The 20,655-nt window shown below is 36.1% G+C and overlaps 3 protein-coding genes across 4 annotated transcripts; 1 reads left to right on the top strand and 2 right to left on the bottom strand.

Annotated features, from left to right (window-relative positions):
* Window positions 1–9,721: 9,721 nt before the first annotated feature.
* Window positions 9,722–12,749, bottom strand: si:dkey-6n21.13 (P2Y purinoceptor 3). Of its 2 annotated transcripts, none has more exons than XM_060874485.1 (2): window positions 12,710–12,749; window positions 9,722–11,473 (listed from the first exon to the last, which is right to left on the bottom strand). In XM_060874485.1, the coding sequence occupies exon 2, from the start codon at window positions 11,328–11,330 to the stop codon at window positions 10,044–10,046; it is 1,287 nt and encodes a 428-aa protein (XP_060730468.1). In that variant the 5' UTR covers window positions 11,331–11,473; window positions 12,710–12,749; the 3' UTR covers window positions 9,722–10,043. The 2 variants fall into 2 exon arrangements, with proteins under 2 accessions (XP_060730468.1, XP_060730467.1); XM_060874484.1 differs by lacking the exon at window positions 12,710–12,749 and adding an exon at window positions 12,279–12,677.
* Window positions 12,750–12,784: 35 nt separating this feature from the next.
* si:dkey-6n21.12 (schwannomin-interacting protein 1) lies at window positions 12,785–17,928 on the bottom strand. Its single transcript, XM_060874486.1, has 7 exons — window positions 17,485–17,928; window positions 16,825–17,046; window positions 15,617–15,723; window positions 15,444–15,531; window positions 15,157–15,306; window positions 14,920–15,037; window positions 12,785–13,441 (listed from the first exon to the last, which is right to left on the bottom strand). The coding sequence occupies exons 2-7, from the start codon at window positions 17,032–17,034 to the stop codon at window positions 13,341–13,343; spliced, it is 774 nt and encodes a 257-aa protein (XP_060730469.1). The 5' UTR covers window positions 17,035–17,046; window positions 17,485–17,928; the 3' UTR covers window positions 12,785–13,340.
* An 861-nt stretch (window positions 17,929–18,789) lies between these two features.
* rnaseka (ribonuclease, RNase K a) lies at window positions 18,790–20,652 on the top strand. The gene is made up of 3 exons (XM_060874490.1): window positions 18,790–19,002; window positions 19,307–19,389; window positions 20,020–20,652. The coding sequence occupies exons 1-3, from the start codon at window positions 18,925–18,927 to the stop codon at window positions 20,162–20,164; spliced, it is 306 nt and encodes a 101-aa protein (XP_060730473.1). The 5' UTR covers window positions 18,790–18,924; the 3' UTR covers window positions 20,165–20,652.
* The last annotated feature ends 3 nt before the right edge of the window (window positions 20,653–20,655 follow it).

Raw genomic sequence — 20,655 nt, forward strand, 5'->3', positions numbered from 1 at the left:
GCCCACTGAGCTCTAATTATTTCAGCTGAGTGCCACTGATAACCCAATAAAATAAACCAGAACCCACAGTACTTGCTAAAAGCAGCTGTGTGACAAATGTTGAATGACAGACAACAAAGTTCTCTATACACTTACTGTGTGTAAAATGTCAGTTATACAAAAACATTAGTGCTGTTTCTGTAGAACACACTGATTCTGAAATGGACACACAAAGCCATGATTTATACAAGGAAGTGAACATTTTCAAATTCCATCTTAATTTTCCCTGAAAACCCATTTCTTATATCCTGCATAGAGTAATCATCTAAGTGAATCATCTAATCTTACATAACCATGGAATTCACATTTTGTGGTGTGTGTGTGTGTGCGTGTGTGTGTGTGTGTGTGTGTAAATAATATGAAACTTCAATAAGGTTTAAATATACATTTTAATTCCTGTTAAACAGGCTTATTACAATTGCAAATATAAACAGAAGTTATTATATCTTTTTTATACTAATTACGAGTATCTACATGATTTATAATATTGAGACTATATACAGGCGCATAAAACACATACTATCAGCTTTCAAGGACATGCTTTTGTCCAGTCGATCTGCATTCTAGACAGATGAAGAGTGTGTCTGTCTGACGGGAGCAGCACAAAACATACTGGCAACCCAGGGAGAGGGCAGCTGCCAATATTGATGTGCTGCTAATGTCAGGCACACAGAAACAAAGCTGCCGTCATGAGTGTGTGGTCTGGAGAAGGGATAGAGAGATGCACAAAGGATTTGTTCCTTGTACCACTTCAGTAAAAAGTGTGCAAGGAAATGCACAGTGGAATAGATCTAGTGATCCATCACAGATTACTAATAATAATACAGTACTTTATATTTCCTTTAGAAATAGACTGAAGGTAGCCCGTGTGGCAGTTACATAATCATTAAAACATCCGGTGTTATTTAGTAAAATACAAATTTCCCTGGGCCTAGAAGCCAGTGCAACTTAGGGTTAATGTGATAACGGTCTGATTTCTATAATGAACTATAATAAAATATTTTTGCCAATATTACAAAAATGTCACACAGTGATGAGTCCACCCAGACCATGAAGAATATGCAAATGTTGTTAGTGGCAGTAACACCAGTGTTCCCAGTAACAGCACATAATAATCTGGAAATCAACCTAGGAACCTACAAACCATGATGTGCTGCTACAGAGCCCTCTGGCTCGCTCATGAGGATCGAGGGAGATGCTGACGCTCCTTTAAAACATCCGGAAAAAAACAAATTTTTTCAAGAAAGAGCAGCCTATTATAATCAGCATCACTGTTTATTTTTGTTTCTTTAGCTGTACCAAGCTGTACTAAATGAGCTTCACTGTGTGGAAAAGTAAATGTAAATCTGGGATTTGGACAAAAACAATTCAGGTTTTAAACATATCTGATTTACTGGAAAAAAAGTAAAAAGCATTTAATATGAAATGGGCAAATCCGTACATGTTGCACATGATCATGAAAAATATGATCATATAAAAGGCTGAATATTTTCATGCCACACTAAAAACAGCCTTTAAAATTAAACAAGTGTCTTAAACTGGATGATGAAATTTAAAAACAAAATGGTGGATATGAAGGGCAGAACAAGAAGAAAGCAAATGTCTGTTAAAAGGTTAGACTACAAAACAGTAGTCTACTAAATGAGCAAATGTCACATTTAAATTGCAGTGAGACTGGGGGAATATGACTTCTTGAAATCATGATAAAATACAATGCACTTTTGTGACAGATCATATGAATTCTGAGATCATTACAAAAACAGGCTTTTTCTTAAAAATTTATTTATGATGTGATGTTAAAATGTTACAATTGAAAATGTAAATTGTTAGAATTAATTTATTTTTGTAGCTATAAAAAGCTAATTAAAAGTCTAAAACTCTAAACTCTTGATTCTTTTGATCCCACTATTGAATTAAATTATAATTTATTTTATTAATTTAATTCTCTGGTAACATTCACACTGTTACTTTATAAAATTACATCTGAGCCTGTAAAAGTAAATGCACAATTTAATAATGCTTTAAAAAGAAATATCAAAACTAAAAATTATAGCAAAATAAAAAAACACTACACAAAATGGAAAAATTCTAAACTTTAAATACAAACTAAAAAATAAAAAGGAATATTTAACAGGACAGTGATTTGTGGTAAATGAAAAATTAACTGCTAAGGTTTTAAAAATTTTGAAGGCACTGCAGAAGGTGAGGTGAAAAAAATAAAATAAAAAAAAAAAGAACATAGCCAAAAAAAAAAAAGATAATTGAAAATCATGAAGGTGTGACCTTGACAGTGAATGAACAGAGGCAAACCAAACACACATTCATCTTCTGAATAATACATGTTTGAGTAACTAGATAATCAAAACTAATTACGGCAATGACGAAAACTTTGGATGCTTTTATGAAATTTTTTTTTTTTTTTATCATTACATGGTGGCCCTAACACAAAGAATTAAGGAACACACACACCACATCAAACCTCTGCAGTAGTTCAATTAATGGGGGAAATTATAAGTCTTACAGCAAAATTTTTTGTTTTTAATTAAAGTACACTAACACTGCAGATAATGTAGTGTAATTTATAAATCTTAAGAAATATACCACCATGTAGTGTAATCAAACCTTCAATGGATTGTTTCTATATTCAAAAAAAAAAAAATATTGGTTTCAGGGTTAACTGGAAAATTAGTATTAAAAAAATTAATAACCTTCTGCAAGGTTAACTAACTACATAACATTACAGCATTGCTAGAAGATTGTAGATTGAAGTTATATCTGATAAAAGAGCAGCCTATTTGCAGTCTCAATCAAATGATCACGTCAGCACAGCTGAAGAACGCATTCATTTTTGTCTACTCTTGCCAGCTGTTCACAGAGAGAAAAAGCAAATAAAAAAAGCATAAGAAATGGGAGATCAAGAGGCAATAGAGAACAGAGGGAGTGAAAGAGACAGACAGACAGACAGACAGACAGAGAGCGGGAGAGAGAGAGCGCAGGAGAGCGTGAGAGAGAGAGAGCGGGAGAGTGTGAGAGAGAGAGAGAGAGAGAGAGAGAGAGAGAGAGAGAGAGAGCGAGCACGGGAGCACAAGCCCACACTCACACACCCTGGCCTAACTTTCTTACCCATTCAAACCAGGGGCCATTTTGGTTAAGCTTTGATGCAGACACAGAGAAGAACTAACTTACCCCCAGCCTTTTTTCTTTACCCTCTTGAGCAACAGAGGAGAGGTGAAGGTGGCTGATAATCCCAAAAGGAACTCACTGAACACCAATCGTCCTTTGAATTCAATTCTGCACCTGGAGGGGGGAAATGCTTTAAAGTAATTACTTTAAAATAGGTTTAACTTGTTTTAGTTTTGAAAAAGGCAGAAACAATTATTTTAAGACTGTAAATACTATCTCTTAAAACTAGGTAAAAGACACCAGTCAAGTGCTGTAACATGCAAATATGCAAATTCTAGAAATATAAACAGGAAAACCATCAACTAAAAGAGCAAAATCTATTAAAACATATTTGTGGAAAAAGATTTTAAAAAGGAAAGAAATCCTCACATACACTTATCAATTGGCATTCCAAGTCTTAATTTGAGATCAAAAATACACCCACTCATCTAAGATTGGGTCTCCCATTCCAGGCTGGGGGTTCCAGGAGTAAAATAAGTCCCTAAAGCTTTTGTCCCCCACCACCTATTTTCAGCCCCTAAACCCTTTTTCTCCCCCTATTCCCTTCCAGACCAGCAGTCCATGCAGTGTGCAGCCTCTGCTTAGCTGTAGCTAGTGAGGCTGCCTGAGGAACTTGGTAGGCATAAAAAGCAGGGGTTGTAGCCTTTTTCCCGGGGCATCACATTCTACAATTAAAATGAACATTTTTGGGGGACTGAAAAAATACCAAAAAAAATTAGTGCATCACCCTGGGGTTTCTTTTAAAGGGTGTAAAATTTCGGAACTGTTGCTTTAACCGTTTCCAGGCAAAAAATTAATTTGTGGGACTTCATGTGTGGAGCGCGCCAGTGCTAGCAGCTCGCGCTTGCTTGATTTCTTGTACCCATGCCAAAGCATTCACACAGCCAGCAGAGAGAAAAGGGAGGGAGGGAGGGAACAAAAGAGGGAGCAGGCTTGACTGTAGAAACACAGGGAAAGAGGAACACGAAACAAGAAAAAGTGTTGTGTTTGTGCCTATTTTTTTTTTGCCATGATGCAGTACAACTTTTACTACAATGCCTAAATTTTCTTGATAGTCTTAGAAAAGCGTTTTTAATCTTGGCCTTGCTTCAAATGAGTTTAAACCATGAACTAAAATAAAAATACAAGTGCAACCAGGGAAAGACAAGAAACTAAATACTAGAAACAACCTGAAGATATACTTTTTCTGTTGTTCTTGTTATTTTAATGTTGTTTTCATAGTTTCATCATAACACTGAGCTTGGCAGTGCGTACTGGCACTGTTGGCTGTGCATAGAACGAGAGACTAGGTACAAAAAGTGGAGAAAATGTCGATCTGGTTCCACAGATAGGTTTACTGAGAAAGACAACTGGGCTTGAACAGTTGCATGCGCGCGCACACGCACACACAGCCAGACAAGACAAAGACCTCTGCGAATAATACATGACCAAAAAGCAAAAGCCCAATGAAATTAAATTCACAATCTAACTTTGTGAAAGAGATCCAAACGGACCTGTAAGATTTAATCACTATTTATAAGATCAGCACACAAGACTCAGCAAGTGAAAAATAAGTACTGTACCAACACACACTATGTTGTTTTATAAAATGACTGTCATATTATTTGAAAGCTACATTTTCTATTTAAAAAAAAATAAATAAAAAAAAAAAATAAAAAATTTTCCTGTCTATATGAAAGATTATTAAAGACAAAATTATAAATATGATCCAATATCCTGATTAGATATTTTTTGATCAAGTGTATAAATAAGTACTATACTTTCTTACATTTCATGCATCAGCTCATTCTGCACAAAACATGTCTTCACTAAGCCTCAGTAACCACACACAAAAACAGGAAGACTAAAAACTGTCCAGAGAAGGAGCAGTGTCAGGCCCAGGGCCTAGCATAAGAGACATGGATAAAAATTAAACATGATAAATTCAAGCAAACTGAGTTGCATTATGTGTATGAAAAGAATGACCTTGAACTTTGAAGATAAAATTAAAAAATTGCCATGAACAAAAACACACAAAAACAAACAAAACTGGTTTTAATGTGATGCAAACATTCTACTTAATCACTCTGGTAACATTCAAATGGTGATGGAGAAAGAACCTACATTTTAAACAGCACCCGACTTCCTTTTCACAGCTCAAGAGATTATATTTAATAACCGTTTAATCTAATAACCATATAATTAAAGAATTATGTTAAACATCAAATTAGTTACAATGCATCAAATCTAGTGTATGACATCTGACTAACAGTGCTGTTAAAAAAGAAATGAGGTTGAAGGAAAACCATGAAGCATGAGTCCTGATCACATCATTTAAAAAAATAATAACAATAAATAAATAAATAAAAACAAGTTATAAAAGTACACTTAGTCTAAATATATTAAAATCCTGGGTAAAATTCTTACTGGTCAGTAATTCAAAGAGCAGTTCTCCAAAACCAGCACCAGAATGCCATATTGCTGACAAACTAGTAACCAAGATCAAGCACTCACTGTGTTCTCCTGGTCCCCCTCCCAAAAGTCAACAACCTGCTGATAGTCTAACATCAGTTCTATGTCTCTTCACTTTATTCATGTGTGCAAAAGTGCTCACAGACAGACAGACAGACAGACAGACAGCTCATCACACTTTATAAACTATATTTTTTAAATGACCAATTTTATCACCTTAATGCATTAAATGTCTCTTCTGCAGCTACTATTATTTATACCAATTTATAACACTAATTATACCTGTCATGCACTGATAATCAAGTGATTGTTAATAAAAGTGAAAAAAAAAAAATTATTAAAAAGGAAAGGTGAAACTACAAGTCAATAAACTGAAGAACTCGAGGTTATATAACTTTATATATTAGCACTATATTTTATATAATGGTTGAGGCTGTTCATCTTTATAATAGATCTAGATTTTTTTGAGTTAGTCGCATTAAAAATATCCGAGTAACTGGATCAGAGTTATTGGTGACAGTGTCTTCGCACAAGCAGTTTGTGGTGGCTGTGAGGTGTAAAAAAAAAAAAAAAAAAAAAAAAAGGATTGCCTTGTGAAAGTGCACACATAGATTCAACGAAAACTACATTTGTGGAGGGTTATTAACTTCGGTTCTATGGAGAAGGGACGAGAAAATTCACTTCATAATTGTGTCCAAAATGTCACCGGAAAGTAAGTGTGTGAGCGTGTGTGAGAGAGTGTGTGTGTGTGTGTTTGTGAGAGAGTGAGAGAGAGAGAGAGAGAGAGAGAGCGAGCGAGGGAGGGAGAGAGAGAAAACGAATCGGATCAAAGTTACACTTTTAGACGTAGTTACTTGTTTGTCAGTGGAGTTGAGTGTCGAAAAATCGACAAAGTGAATAATTTATCATAGGAATAAACCTTATAACGATTACCTGTGGATTTCTCTTCATCACAATACACATGTACTAATGTTTATTAAACACGGAGGACACAGGTGTTAAACTTGAGGAGTAAGTGGACAGCTCCGGGGTGACACATATACACACACACAAACACACACAGAGAGAGAGCGCGCGCGCGCGCGAGAGAGAGAGAGAGAGAGAGATCCCTAACGAGTTACTCATCAGTTTTACCAGAAACCAAAGCTATTCTACTTACACAACTATCCAACTCTACTGTTGTGTGTCAACAAAACAACGTTACAAAATCAACACAAATCATTTTATTTCAGCCTCCAACAACGAGCTAGAAACGACCAAGAGAGCTGAAGAAGTGCTGTGCCAGCAGCATTACACACAAACTAACCCAAAGTACCTACAGACCAAATATAAACACACCATATAAAGGAGGAAGAAACAAAACCGAAATATATTATTTAATCCAAAATACAAAATATTAATTTACCTTTTTTTCCTTTAATAAAAAATAAAAAAAAAACATCTCGTCCTCGGAGTCCGTATGATCTCTTCAGGGTGTAAAACGACGACGGATTAGAAGATTAAAAATGAGTAACAACGCGAAATAAGAGTTTTGTGTATAACAAGAGGTTCCATTCACTCGAGCTCTGAACTTTGAAAATGGCGCCACGGCTGTTCACTGCAGCGCCTCTACACCGTGATGACACGAAGCACAGAGGGGAAAAAATAAATAAAAAAAAATCCTCTACATTTTTTTAAATTTCGACACCTCGCTAACTTTAGTTTTTAATAGTCTTTACGAAACCAGTCGTTTTTAATGCATATATTCGCTTTAGGAATTTTTAATTATTTTTTTTTGTAATTTTTTTTGTAACGGTCAACGCTTATTTTTGCCGCGGTGCATGTCGGGAACTGGCCTAGCTGGTTTTGTTTTGAATTTCCAAACTAGAAATAACGGACGTTCCCTATGTCGCCACCTGTTGGACAAACTTGGCATCTTACTAGTGATGGGAAGTTCGGTTCATTTCGGCGAACCGGTTCTTTCGGACAGTTCGTTTTAATGAACCAGTTCAATAATCCAGTTCACCAGCTCTTTTACGTCCTGACGTAATGACGTAAATTCCTTCATCCCGCCGCTGCCGGCAGATATTAATAGTCAATTTAACACATTCGAAAAGTTCTTTGTAATCATAACTTTAGTTGAATACGTTTCTTACATTTAAGTTTTGCAACTAAAACACCCAGTACAGGCATTGATGTGCAAACGTGGGTGTTTTACGTGTCTTAAAGATATAAAGTTAATTAACTAATCTTCATCAACTTACAAAAACTTACAAAAAAAGCATAATTTTGAAATGTTTCTTTCGCTCCATCAGTTGTTTCAAAAACTAATGCAACTGAGTTAAACATTCATACATTGATAAGACATTAAATCATAACCATTTACATTTGTTACTGTATCAGTTCAGTGATTTACGCATGCGCAGTAACAACAGCTCATCGGTTCTCAGTATGTCGGACGCGTACGAAAGAAACAGTTCTCAGTTCAGTGTACTGATTATTCGCTGTATTTGTTCAGTGATTCAAGCATGCGCAGTATCAACAGCTCATCGGTTCTCGGACGCGTCCGAAAGAAACAGTTCTCAGTTCTGTACCTATTATTCGCTGTATCGGTTCAGTGATTCATGCGCAGTATCAACAGCTCGAGCTCACAGTTCTCTCAGCACAACATGTCTCAGTTCAGTGTACAGGAGTTACATATACTCCGGGATATTAGTTAATTTAGAGTCGGAGGGGCTGTCAGGCATGACCGAAAGTGAGTAACTTTAGTAACTTGTGGATCAGCGCTGACTCAAAACTCGAACTGTTTAAAACGAATCAGTCCGATTTGGTGAACTGGTTCATCCAGTTCATCCAGTTCACTAAAAAGAACCGGTTCAAAAGAACGATTCGTTCACGAACTGGCCATCACTACATCTTACATCCGAGGAGCTTCAACACTTGCTGTGGTCATGTTAGATAAATCACTGAATGTCATGGTTTAAACCACCGTTTTCATGTACCAGAGCTCCCCAGCAGTGAGGATCTTATCTTTCATACATTGACAAGGCTTTAAATTATTAATGACAGGCAGTGTCGTTATATAAAACGTTCTTTTTTACAAGAAACTTTAAGTATTAAAGAGGAGGTCTAGGAGCCTTTCTTTTAATTCAACTAAAGAAGCACAAAGGTTGTTGGTTTCATAATGACAAACTTTTAGTTAAGATGTGGGCAGTAGTAGAGGTCTATTCCACATCTGCTCCAGTATGGAGCAGCTCCAGACCATCTCGCAAGACCTTCTGCCCTTCATTACCACTATCATCAATAGATCAATAGCATCTGGTCAGGTATCAACTACTTTCAAGAGAGCAAGTGTTATTCCCATCCTAAAGAAACCAAGAAACAATGGAGCCCAGTGTTACAGTGACTAATGGGAGGAAACAGTGATGATGGGAGGAAATGTATGTCTGTTTTCCATGTTACCTATGTGTTCAGAGCAGGGACCCAGCTGTGGACCTGTAAATGGTCAGAGCCCAGCAGAGTTTAGTAATTTCCCTGCTCATTTGTAAGCTCTAAGTAGGTCCACTTCAGCTCCCCTAGACAGTTCAAAAACAGAAACAGGAATATGCATAATAGATTATTTCTGAAATAAGCGAACTATTTGAGAAATAGAAATCTTACGTGTTTACGGTTATAACATATAAATATGGGTACAACTTGTCCCTAATTGTTAGTTCTCCAATAAGTAAATGGAAAATAATTAACTCTGATAAATAAATAACCTCGGTCCCTCTCGCATGTGAGGTTTAATATGGACTTTGACGGATATTTCCTTGGCTAACGTTCTACATTTTCATATCTGAACCATTTCTAAGAACAAAAAGTATATGTTATAATTTGTTCCATTAAACACAGAAGCTCGTTACAGAGAAACAGTAGAGACACGGACCTTTTCATGTCTTTTAGTGAGATTAAAATTACATGGAAACGTAATTTAATTTTAATTATTTTAATTATTTGAATCATTTACATGACACCAGACTCGCTGTTCAAAATGATCAAAATATAATAAAAATACCCATGGCCAGTATTGAGGTAAGCATGTCCTCATGAAGTTATATTTTGTGTCCCAGCAGCTGGTAGCATTATGGCAAGTAATTTGGGCATAAAGTCAGATCATATTTAATATATTACTGAATCACATTAATAAAATTGTATAATTGCAATCTGATAACAATTTAGTCTAACATTATTAGTTTACCAATTGAAAAATCCTCCCTTTTATATGAATGCACAGGGAAATAAAAGTATACATATCAGTTTTAAGATTTCCCCAGTACATTTGCCTGTACAGACAGGTAAATTATATTAATAACATTCCAAATACATTTTACATATTTTTAGATTTTGTCTCAAGGTAAGTCTGTGAATATGCTGTTTTCTGCCTTGAGTTCATTGTTTTTATGATTCACTGCCTCTTCAGCTTCCTCCTCCTCATTCCCACCTTTTCCCAGCATCCGTAAAGGCCAAAAGAGCCCATGGTGGGAAGGTGGTGGTTTGTTGCAGCAGGGTCCACTTTTTTCTTTGGTGAGGAAATAGAGCAAGGCATTAAGCCAAGCATTGAAGGATGCTAGTGGCCGAGTAATTTTGTAACAAATGGAGACCATCCGCATTGTATGGCAGTGCACCCTGCTGGTCACTTTCAGCACCAAAAAAATAGTGCGGGTAACATGAAAGGGGAAGAAACAGAGAGCAAAGAGGAGAGTAATGGTTATGATGGTTTTGATGGACTTGCGACGCCTGTTTACATATGGGGAATGAGCCCCGAGAATAATGGACATGCCTTCTCCTCCTGTCCCTGCCCTGCTTCCTTGTCTTTTCCTTAGTCCATTAGAAGGAGGTTGGGAATGAAGTGTTCGAAATATAGTCATAACTACACGTGAGTAACACCAGGCAATAATGCTAAATGGCACAAAGAACCCCAAGAGATGGAGGGTTATTCCATAAGGAACATAGTCCTGGAACTCCTTATCAATAGCATCATCCCAGCAGTTATGGAACATCTCCGCACTTGGAGTTGTATTGGACTTATGTGTATCACTATTCATTTCATGTACCGCTAATGGTCCACCATCCTTGTGACGAGGAAGAAGCTCTGTTTGTGCAAATCTAAAAATTGGGCATGTGAGTGCAAAGACAGCAAGCCATACCAAAATGCAAGTGCCTTTTACAGCCCGTTTGGTCTCTAGAGTGATGGTTCTCATGGGATGACAGATGCCCAGGTAGCGATGCACAGAGATACAGGTGAGGAAAAAAATGCTACAATAAAGGTTGAAGTAGAACAGGAAGCGCACTAAGCGACACATGAAATCTCCAAAGACCCAGTTGTCATGCAGGATGTAACTGGCCACCAGGAATGGCAAAGAGAGACCATACATGAAGTCTGTAGTAGCTAAGTTTACCATATAAATTAGGGACACATTCCAGTGCTTGGTACGGCGAAAAGAGCGATAGAGCACCACAGAATTGAGGCTGATGCTAAAGACAAATGTGAAGGAATAACAGATAGGAAGGAAGATGTACTTGTAGGACTCATCAATGTTACAGGAAGCAGCATTAGAAAAATTAGTTGAATAGAGGAAAAGGGTGTCAGCGCCTTGTCCTGTTTCAGACAGGCCTGTAGGAGTGTCTGTCACCATTTCTGATTGCTTCTGGATCTCTTATTAAGGATGTTATTCGGTGTCATCATCACAGTGAGTTTCCATTAAAACAGCTTCTGATTTCAAAGCTGGGAACTGTCTAAATTTCCGTTTTTTCCAGCCTGGTGGTCCAATGTGAATTTCTGTAAAAATGAAACAGCATTGACATTATGTTTAGTTTAGCATACAAAATCACACACATTACACAAGAAATAGATGCACTGATTTGATTTTGGAGTCATTAAAGATTCCAAGATGGCTCTTTTCTATTTACTGGTCTAACAGGCAGCCTCATTTGCCTCTTCCTCTCCCCCACCCACAGCCTTTCTTTCACAATCTGTGAAGCTGTTTGCCCTACCGCCCTGCCGCATGAGTATATGCTGCTGATTCAGACTCTTTTCACTTCAGTAACTAATCAATCAGTAACCACACTTCCCCCTCTGTGTACCATCATCCATCTCCTTTTCTTACTCTCACTTGTTACCCCACTCAGACTCGACAAAGTTTACAAGATTTTAGCTCTTTCTGAATGACAACATTCTATATGGTTGAGTGGCTATATTTAAACATCAAGCATTGCTTTGAAATTTATTCACATGCCATACAATGGTTATCTTCTCTTTTTGTAGACTGAGCTTTAATCTGAGTAGCCACAGGGCAAAAGGCTATATTGTTCAGCACTTGTGAAACATACTGTATAAAGCATTGTGTCAACACAGTGATATGTTCACTCATCCATATTATGATAAATCATCTATTTGTGGCTTAATGGGGACAAAAACAATTCCAGGGAATATACACATTTGTAATGTACTCGCTGTCTGCATATTAAAAAGCTTTATAGATTACAGTTCTTAAAGAAAAGTACTAAGAGGCATGTGGCATGTATCAGAGTGGTAAATAAATACTAACAACTGGTTTTGTGTTATTACAAACTGGAAAACTTACCAATTTGGACAGAAGAAAAAAATTTGAACAGAATCCCAAATGTCAGTCAAAATCGTTAGGTCATCGTCCATTCGTCATTAGTGTGAACAAGAAGGCACAGGCAATTACATATGAAAAAGTACCAAAACTATTGTTCTTTCTAGGTCAATTCAGAACCATACGTTGTTGCTCTACTTCAGCTTGACTGTTTGTCATAAATATCGCGGACCATTCTATGCATCACTCTCTTCTTCTCGGTCTCCTCTCACCTCTTCATCTGTCCCTCCCCCTGACTTTCTTCTTTCCTTTATTTCTGCTGAGTTGTCCTTTTGAACATACTAACTCTGACTAGGCATGGCAAAGAAATGACTTATTCCGAATACATTCTAGGTTCTAGTTTAAAAGAGAACCTGATCACCAGCTCTATATAATACATTGTGAATAAAATCTACCTTTATTCTGCAAAACTCTCACAAACAGCACCAGTCCACTCAATGCTACCTAAAATGTATACATACAAATACAAATTACTTATACTAGGTAGACTTTAATGAGCATATTTTAGGCAGCTTTGATTCTATAACTGCTAATTTACATAATTTACATTAGTGTGCACAGGTAAGAAACATGTCATCCCTTCAGAAGATTATTACTTTATCCATTAGCTCTACAAGTGTCTGCATGTGACTGTAAACTATTCAATATTAAATTATGGATGAGGTACATCACTAAAATGTTGTAAAAATGACACAAACTTAAAGGGGCTGGAACAGTAAAAATACTCATTTGTCAAAAACAATTTGATTACTGAAAAGAGTTGGTCCTAGACATTGATAACAGCTAACTGCTGTCTTACTACTTCCTTACAACACCTTTATATTAACATACTGATAGAACCCTTATTAAGAAGCTAAATTGGAAACAAATCTGTGCAATTTAAGTCCGTAAATTCCTTAAACAGTCTTTTGGTGTGAAGAAACATTTCACAGTACAGTTAATTCTTCCAGGCAGATCTCCCAGGTTTATAAGTTCTCAAGCTATTAAGGCATCTTTTTGTCCCTTTAATGGAATTGACTTCTTCTCTCAGAGTGATGTCATATCCTGTATCTCCAATAACATGGCATCCTGCTCAGTTCTTAGTTGGTCTCTTGTGAGAAGTCGGCCCACCAACTCAGAGCTGAGGTCTACACACACACACACACACACACACACACAGACGATGTATATAAATGTACTGTAAATAACAGTAAACTATAAAGAGCATTACATTTTGTGCAATTTTAAAAGAATGTTTTTTGAAAGGTAAAGTTTTAGCATTTTAGAAAATCATTTCTGGAGACATCAACAGTAAGAATAAGAAGGCCAGAATGGAATTTGCAGAGAGACAAAGAGATTAACCTCTACCAAAGGGATGGAAAGGCCAAAGTGTGGAAAAAAGAAAAGACCTGCTCATGATCCAAAACACTGATCTTTAGTGATGTTTGAATACATCACAGTAGAAGCAGAATGACTTCAGAAGTTTACAGGAACATTTGGTCTGACAAATGACAAAGAAATACTTCCAATCTAATTGAGAGGGTATTCATTATGCAGCAAGACCATGACACAAAACACAATAGAAACACAACAAAAAAGTGGTAGGTTTAGACTGGCCAAGTCAGTCACCAGAATTTAACTCAACTGGGCTTCCATTTCACCTCCTAAAGAGGAGACTGAACGGAACAACCCCAAAACAAACTGAAAAACTGCAAAAAGCCTGGAAATGCATCAGAAACGAAGTATGTAAAGGTTCAGTCAGTGAGTTGCTGGCTTGATGCAGTTATTGCAAGCAAGGGATATGCATCCAAATCCAAATTGTTATTTACTTTAATTTACTTTAGGGTTATGTGTTCCAATACCTGCCAATACCACATAAAATCTGGGTTGTTTTACCTAGTTGTTAAACAGCTATATATAAATAAAAACTCATCAGCTCATATTCTTCATTTCATCTAAAACCCAAATATCTTCATTGCAAACATATGTCTTTAAATGCTTTAGGATTAAAATTTCCCTTCACCTTCCATAACTAAGAGTCCCAAACATGTTCCAACATGAAAATGCTCCTGTGCACAAAGAAAGGACCATTAAAGTGTGGTTAGTCAAGGTTGGAGTGAAAGAGTAGCTTCGCAGAAGAGTGGAGGTTTTTCGAACAGTAAAAAAAACTAAATGTAGTTTGGTTTCAACCAGCACATATAACTGTTAAAATGAAGTGCCAAGAAACCTTTGCTCATTAATATATATAAAAATTAGGAAAACTGTTTTAGCCATGTGTATGTTTCATGTACACAATAAAATTGAAAAATGTGAAAACTGCCCATGCTGGGTCATTTTAATTGAATTGTGCCTAAATGTTTGTGCCTCAATTGCAGGGCCATATAAATAATCACAATATGCATTGTTCAAATGATACAGAATTTCAATATGCATTGACATCTACACCATTTTTGTTTCAGAGTTCAAAGATATCAGATCCAGTTATTATCCAGTTATAATCCAGTTATTTCAAACTCATGCTGGCAGACATTGCAAGAACCAATAATGAAATACTGAGCAGCAATACTATAGGTCTTTCATTTTGGAGAAAAAAGATTTAATACTGGTTCAGGTAGAAAAATCTTACTATGAATATCTTTGCTTAGTGTGGTCTTCAGTGCATTCAACTCCTTTAAATTGAACTTCTGCAAGTCGCTGCGATTATAATGAGTTCTCTCTTTAACTGCATCGCTTGGGGGTTTGGTCTATAAGAGAAGGGTCATATCGATTAATATTTTTTCCACAACCATTTATGCATTCAGATTTAAATGAGAGTAAAACATTACTGTAGACTTGGGGAATCAAAATCTTGATGTATGATTACCTGTTTTTGCTCCAACCTCAGCTTGTGTCTTAGCATGCTGAGAGCGGCCTTGACCTCTTTCTTAAATCCACCAGATTTGGCTTTAGCACTGGATGCATTGCTGGAATGCTGCTGTGGCTGCTGCATCTGTTTCCTAGAACTTTTGTTCAACTGTGAATGAAATAATGAAATATCATTTTAGAATACACTTTGTTTTAATATACATGGTAAATACAGATATATTTATTTGTTACATTCCAAAATCTGCAGTGTAACAGAGTGAATGAAAACAAAATGCCATTGCAGACCTCTTTTTTCTCCTTGTCTTCCTCCTCCTCCTCCTCACTCTCACTGTTGTTGATGAAGCAGAGTTGCAGGTTCATCTGACTCTGAAGACTAAAATAACCAGAAAAATCCAGTTATATTCAGATATCACATCAAAGTATAAAATAGAACCGAAATGAATCAATCTGATGAGCACCGTGATGTTAGGGCGTTCAGACGACTTTCTTCCACATCCTCACAAGTGTCTTGATGTCTGGTAAGGTTATATAACTCTGGCCAACTATCAGTCCACTGAACAACATCCTTGAAATATACAGAAAACATACAGGCACTACTTTAGCTGCTTCATATGAGTGTCAATATATGCAATCTCTGAACAACACAATAATGTAGATGTATTATTCCTGTTTTACTAAATCACTCAAACTGATGTCCTACTTCTCTTGGGTGTTAAAGTTCTGACCAGAAGGTTGTGGGGTAATCCAAATAATGCCAGTGTTAGGCTGTGGAGCAAGGCTTTTAAATGTAAATTCAACTCTACAGAAGGATTATGCCTCGGTAGAAATTTGTAAATTTCACTTATGGATAAAAAATGTCTTTCCATTATCTGATTGTCATGATATCACAGGCCTGCAAAGTCTTATCAGGATCTCTGGGTGGGAGGGATAGCATTATACTATCTCCCTTGGCAGAAATACACTAGTCAATTGTGGGCATCGTTGAGCTTATGTATGTGTAAGAGAAAAGATAGAGCTTTCTTCCAGATGTGTTCAACTGCCCTGAGATGTAGCGTGAGCTACAGTCTGAACCTTGTCTTCAGGGTAGCACATGATAGCCATCATCCTCCAGCTTGAAAGATGTTATGTTATGGGACAGATGGCTACTTTGGTGGCAAATGACCACATTGTGAAAGAAAAAAGTATCTGCCAAATGAGTAAGTGCAAATATCAGGGTTTGGTGATTCAAAGTCAAATGATCTATATTAGCTTTGGTCTGCCAAAGGCTGTAAATGAATTAATGAAATGGAATGATCTATATTATGCCAAATTTATATTTTATCTCACAAGACACTTTTCTAAAAGTGTTGTGGATATTGTCAGTACTTCTAAAGACCAGTCAATTCTGTTCTTTACACTGTCAATTACAACTTGGATATTAAATGTTTTATTTCATATATGATTTTAAATGCTATAAATACTATTGGTATTTTGAACTTTGTACTTTAATAGTGATACTATATATAGTAAATGTGCACTTGCTCATAATGAAAAAGGAGCATGATATATATTTTTTCCATACTGCCACCCTGCAATTTTAGTAGTCATTTCACACAATTTATACCCACGTGTATAACTTCCTATATGCTATAAGCCATCATATTTTGTATGTTTTTGTAACTCGGACCTTATTCTTCTCTCTTTGTTCTTCTTCTTGTTTTTCAAGTTGAGCAATACGCAGGCTTAGGGCCTCCCAGTGCATGATGGGTAGTCCTAGGTCATCATCAGAAGATCCTTCTTGCCACAGCAAGGCTGCACCTTCGGCATCCTCCTCTGTCTCATCACTCTCCTTTTCCTCCCCCCTTTCCCTTTCTTTCTCCTTCTCTCCATCCATCATACGCCTGGAACACTTCAGAGACACATTTATAAGCCATCAGTGTGTTTCTGATGCTACAAGAAACATAGATTTCACAAACATGTGGCATGTAACCATCTCTAGATCTGATTATAAATTAAAGGAGTAGCAAACAATGCTTATGAGATTTTGATACTAACAAGTAAAAAGTCAGTATTTGGATTAAAATAGAGGGAAAAAACATGACTTTAACCTGAGAGAAGGACAAAGTCAACACTTCTGTTCATTTCCGAACAGAAAACAACATCCAAATTGACAAACAATTCTACTGTAAAAATCTTAAAATCTGTAAGTTTTGTTTTTGTTTTAGATATTTTGTTTTGTTTTTATTTTGACAGAGTTACACAGGCCCGACCTTGACTAGTTTTAGGTTCGGCCACGTAGGCTGTATTAATGCTATGGGAATAAAACACAAAAAGTCAAGTCTCCTACCTATTGTGTCTATGTAAATAAAGTAGAGTTTAATAATCTTTATGCTTTCAAATTGGTCGATAAAAAGGCCTAAGTTCCCATCGCTTTCCAGAAGTTAGTCTTCTCCTCCTTTTTTGGTCCCGTTACACGTCTTCATTCACTTTGTTTTTTTTTTACACTTCTTTTTGTTTTGTTTTTTTCTGTTTCGTTTTGTTTCTTCGATGCCTCAACAAAAATCCGTGCGTCTCTACAAACACAAGTCGGTCAGAAGTCCGTGTGCGACTTTAATAACACCAGGAAAGTAATAGTTCCTCACAACCGCCTCAAAACTTCAGGAATTTCACAACGTTTGTTTCAGTCTGGGGAGGAGAAAAAGAGCCGAGCAAGAATCACTAGGTGTCCGATTTCACTCGTTCGAGAGTAAAACTGGAGTTTAGAAATGTATCCTGATTCAGTATTCGCAGATATATATATATATATATATATATATATATATATATATATATATATATATATATATATATATATATATATATATCACATTCAAGCTCTAACACCCGTAGTTAAATGTACTGATTTATGTTGCCAGGAAACGTAATAAAATGTAAAGATCGTACATGAAGGCTTAACCGACTCGCCTGGACATGCCTCTTATTTACGACTAAATAGCGATGGGAGGTTCCTGATTCTTTGTTTCTGGGCAATTTATTGAATTAAGTCGTAGCAGCTTTGTTACACCCCGTGATTTGAGAATCAAATGAACCCAACGACGAAGTTCGGTTCACCATAAACGGGTAGATCTGAGGACTCGACTCAGTAAAGCGAATCATATAACATTCAGTATAGTAAAACTGCTAACCATGTAAGCATCACTATCCTAAAGAAAGGGTTTTGCAGCTAAGGACATGTTCCCAATGGCCTATTAAAATTATTATATTATAATACACTATAATATACTATAATAAAATATAATATAATAAAACAGAATAGAATAGAATAGAATACAGTATAATGTAATATATTATATTGTATTCTATATATATATATATATATACATATATATATATATATATATAGAGAGAGAGAGAGAGAGAGAGAGAGAGAGAGAGAGAGAGAGAGAGAGAGAGAGAGAGAGAGAGAGAGAGAGTTTGATTCAGCTCAATCAAACACTTGCAAACAAAAAAAAGCAATAAAACCTCCATTATAATTATAGCACTTCAGTGTGAAATTTTAAGAAACAAAAAATTTTCTTTAATAACATAATTTATTTTCAAAAACGTCGTGGAAGCTTTTATTGTGAAATACTTTGTTTCTGCGACCGGAAGTCATTGCTAAGTCAGCTGACTTGCACAGATTGACAGTCTCAGAAGTAGGAAGAAGTTTGGTTTGGGAAAACTAAGTTTTAACTCTATAAATGACCAAGTTGCTTTTGCCGGCACTGCTTTGAAAATAACTTTAAACATGGGTTCTTTTATCATCTGTGGTCCTAAATTGGCAGCATGTATGCTGGTGATGAGCATGTGGGGAGTTATTATGCTGGTAAGAATATGTTCCTTGATTTAAAGAAATGTAACTTTTCAGCTTGCACAAGTTTCTCTTTACTGTGTAAAAGAAGTTCTTTTAACATATACAAATCCCGTGAGTTTGTTAAGTATTGATTTTGAATTGTTAAGTGCCTTATAAGTCACTGCTTGTGGTTACCTTTATTAAAGTTTATTTTGACTTTAAGCACAGAGTAAACAACATGGAGTATAGAGACATAGAGATATTGTGAAATGTAGCCAGCAGTGTTACTCTTCCTCTTCTGTCCTAAGTTACTCTTCCCTCTGGGTTCCTCTTTTAGGCAATGCTGGGGATTTTCTTTAGCGTACATTCGGGTGTGCTGATTGAGGATGTACCTTTAAAGGAGGAAGACTATGAAGACACGTGAGTTCATCTCACATGTTCGGAAAGAAGTTTTAATCATTGTGTCACTCACTAGATACCAAAATGGAGTGCTTCAGAGGCATCTTTTGTGGCTTATAGAAAACAAGTTCTGTTAGGTAAAATTTGCAGCAAAGATATTGCCTTTGGATAATAGTAGTGTTCAATTTCAAGCTGTTGCCAAATGAATAAGTTATACAACTCAGTGATTTAACTCTATAACATTTACTGTTTTTCCTCATTAAAACGGTTAGACAATAATATTCGCTATATAGTTTTAAAATGTTTATATTCTATGCATCTCATTGATCCACAGCTTCTCTAGCTATAGATTATTCTAGTGTAATGCCATCTAAGTATAAAAATTAGCCAGATTAGACAAAGATGCTTCCCTATGTTTATTTTTTAGCCATGAGTTGTTGTTTTTTTTTTCACCCTAAACATCCACCCACAAAAGCCGAAACTTACCCCGCACTGACATGTAGATTTCAGCATTTCACCTTCTGTCCCACAATTTTTTTTATTTTTGGCTGGTTGTAATTTGTAAAAGTGATATTTCTTGTCTAATTTACAAAAATGACTTTAATCATTCCTGAATAGTATTAAACATGTGCTTTGGTGTCTTCTTTACAGAAAGACCCCCCTGCAGAACATTCATGCTGTCTACAACCAAGTTGGCTACAACTGCTTCATTGCCGCAGGAATCTATGTGGTGATTGGATTTGTGTCTTTCGTTCAGGTTCGACTCAATAAGCGAAACGAGTATCTTGTGCATTAATACCCTCTGGTTGGTAGAGAAATCCAACTCCCTGAAAGTGATTTTGCTGTATTTCCTGTCAGAATTTTATTGTTTTACTAGTGTTATAATATTACCTAAGGAAATTGCTGTTGGTATTTTAGCTGTAGTCTGAGCATTTTCACTGTGCCTTTTCTCTGTATAAAGCATTCTCAGGTTTAGAGCTTTAACAAAAAAAGCTTCAAGGTTGGATATTTGATATTTATGGAAGGATCACTGCTGTATTTAGTTATGATTGTGCCTTAATGCCTTATACACATGTTCTCACCATGTTTATTGTATTCCAAATGCGTTTACATTTTCAAGAATAAAAAAGTGCCACTGTAAAAAAAAAAACTGTTTGGCACTGTACATATATACAAATTAGAAATGACCATTGTCCATGTCCATAAGTATTCATGATTTAATTTAATTTGGTATTAACAGTTTGTAATTACAGAAATAAATGTCATCCTTATAGTTCCTATAAACTC

Source organism: Tachysurus vachellii, chromosome 7, assembly GCF_030014155.1.
Source record: "Tachysurus vachellii isolate PV-2020 chromosome 7, HZAU_Pvac_v1, whole genome shotgun sequence".
Classification (NCBI taxonomy): domain Eukaryota; kingdom Metazoa; phylum Chordata; class Actinopteri; order Siluriformes; family Bagridae; genus Tachysurus; species Tachysurus vachellii.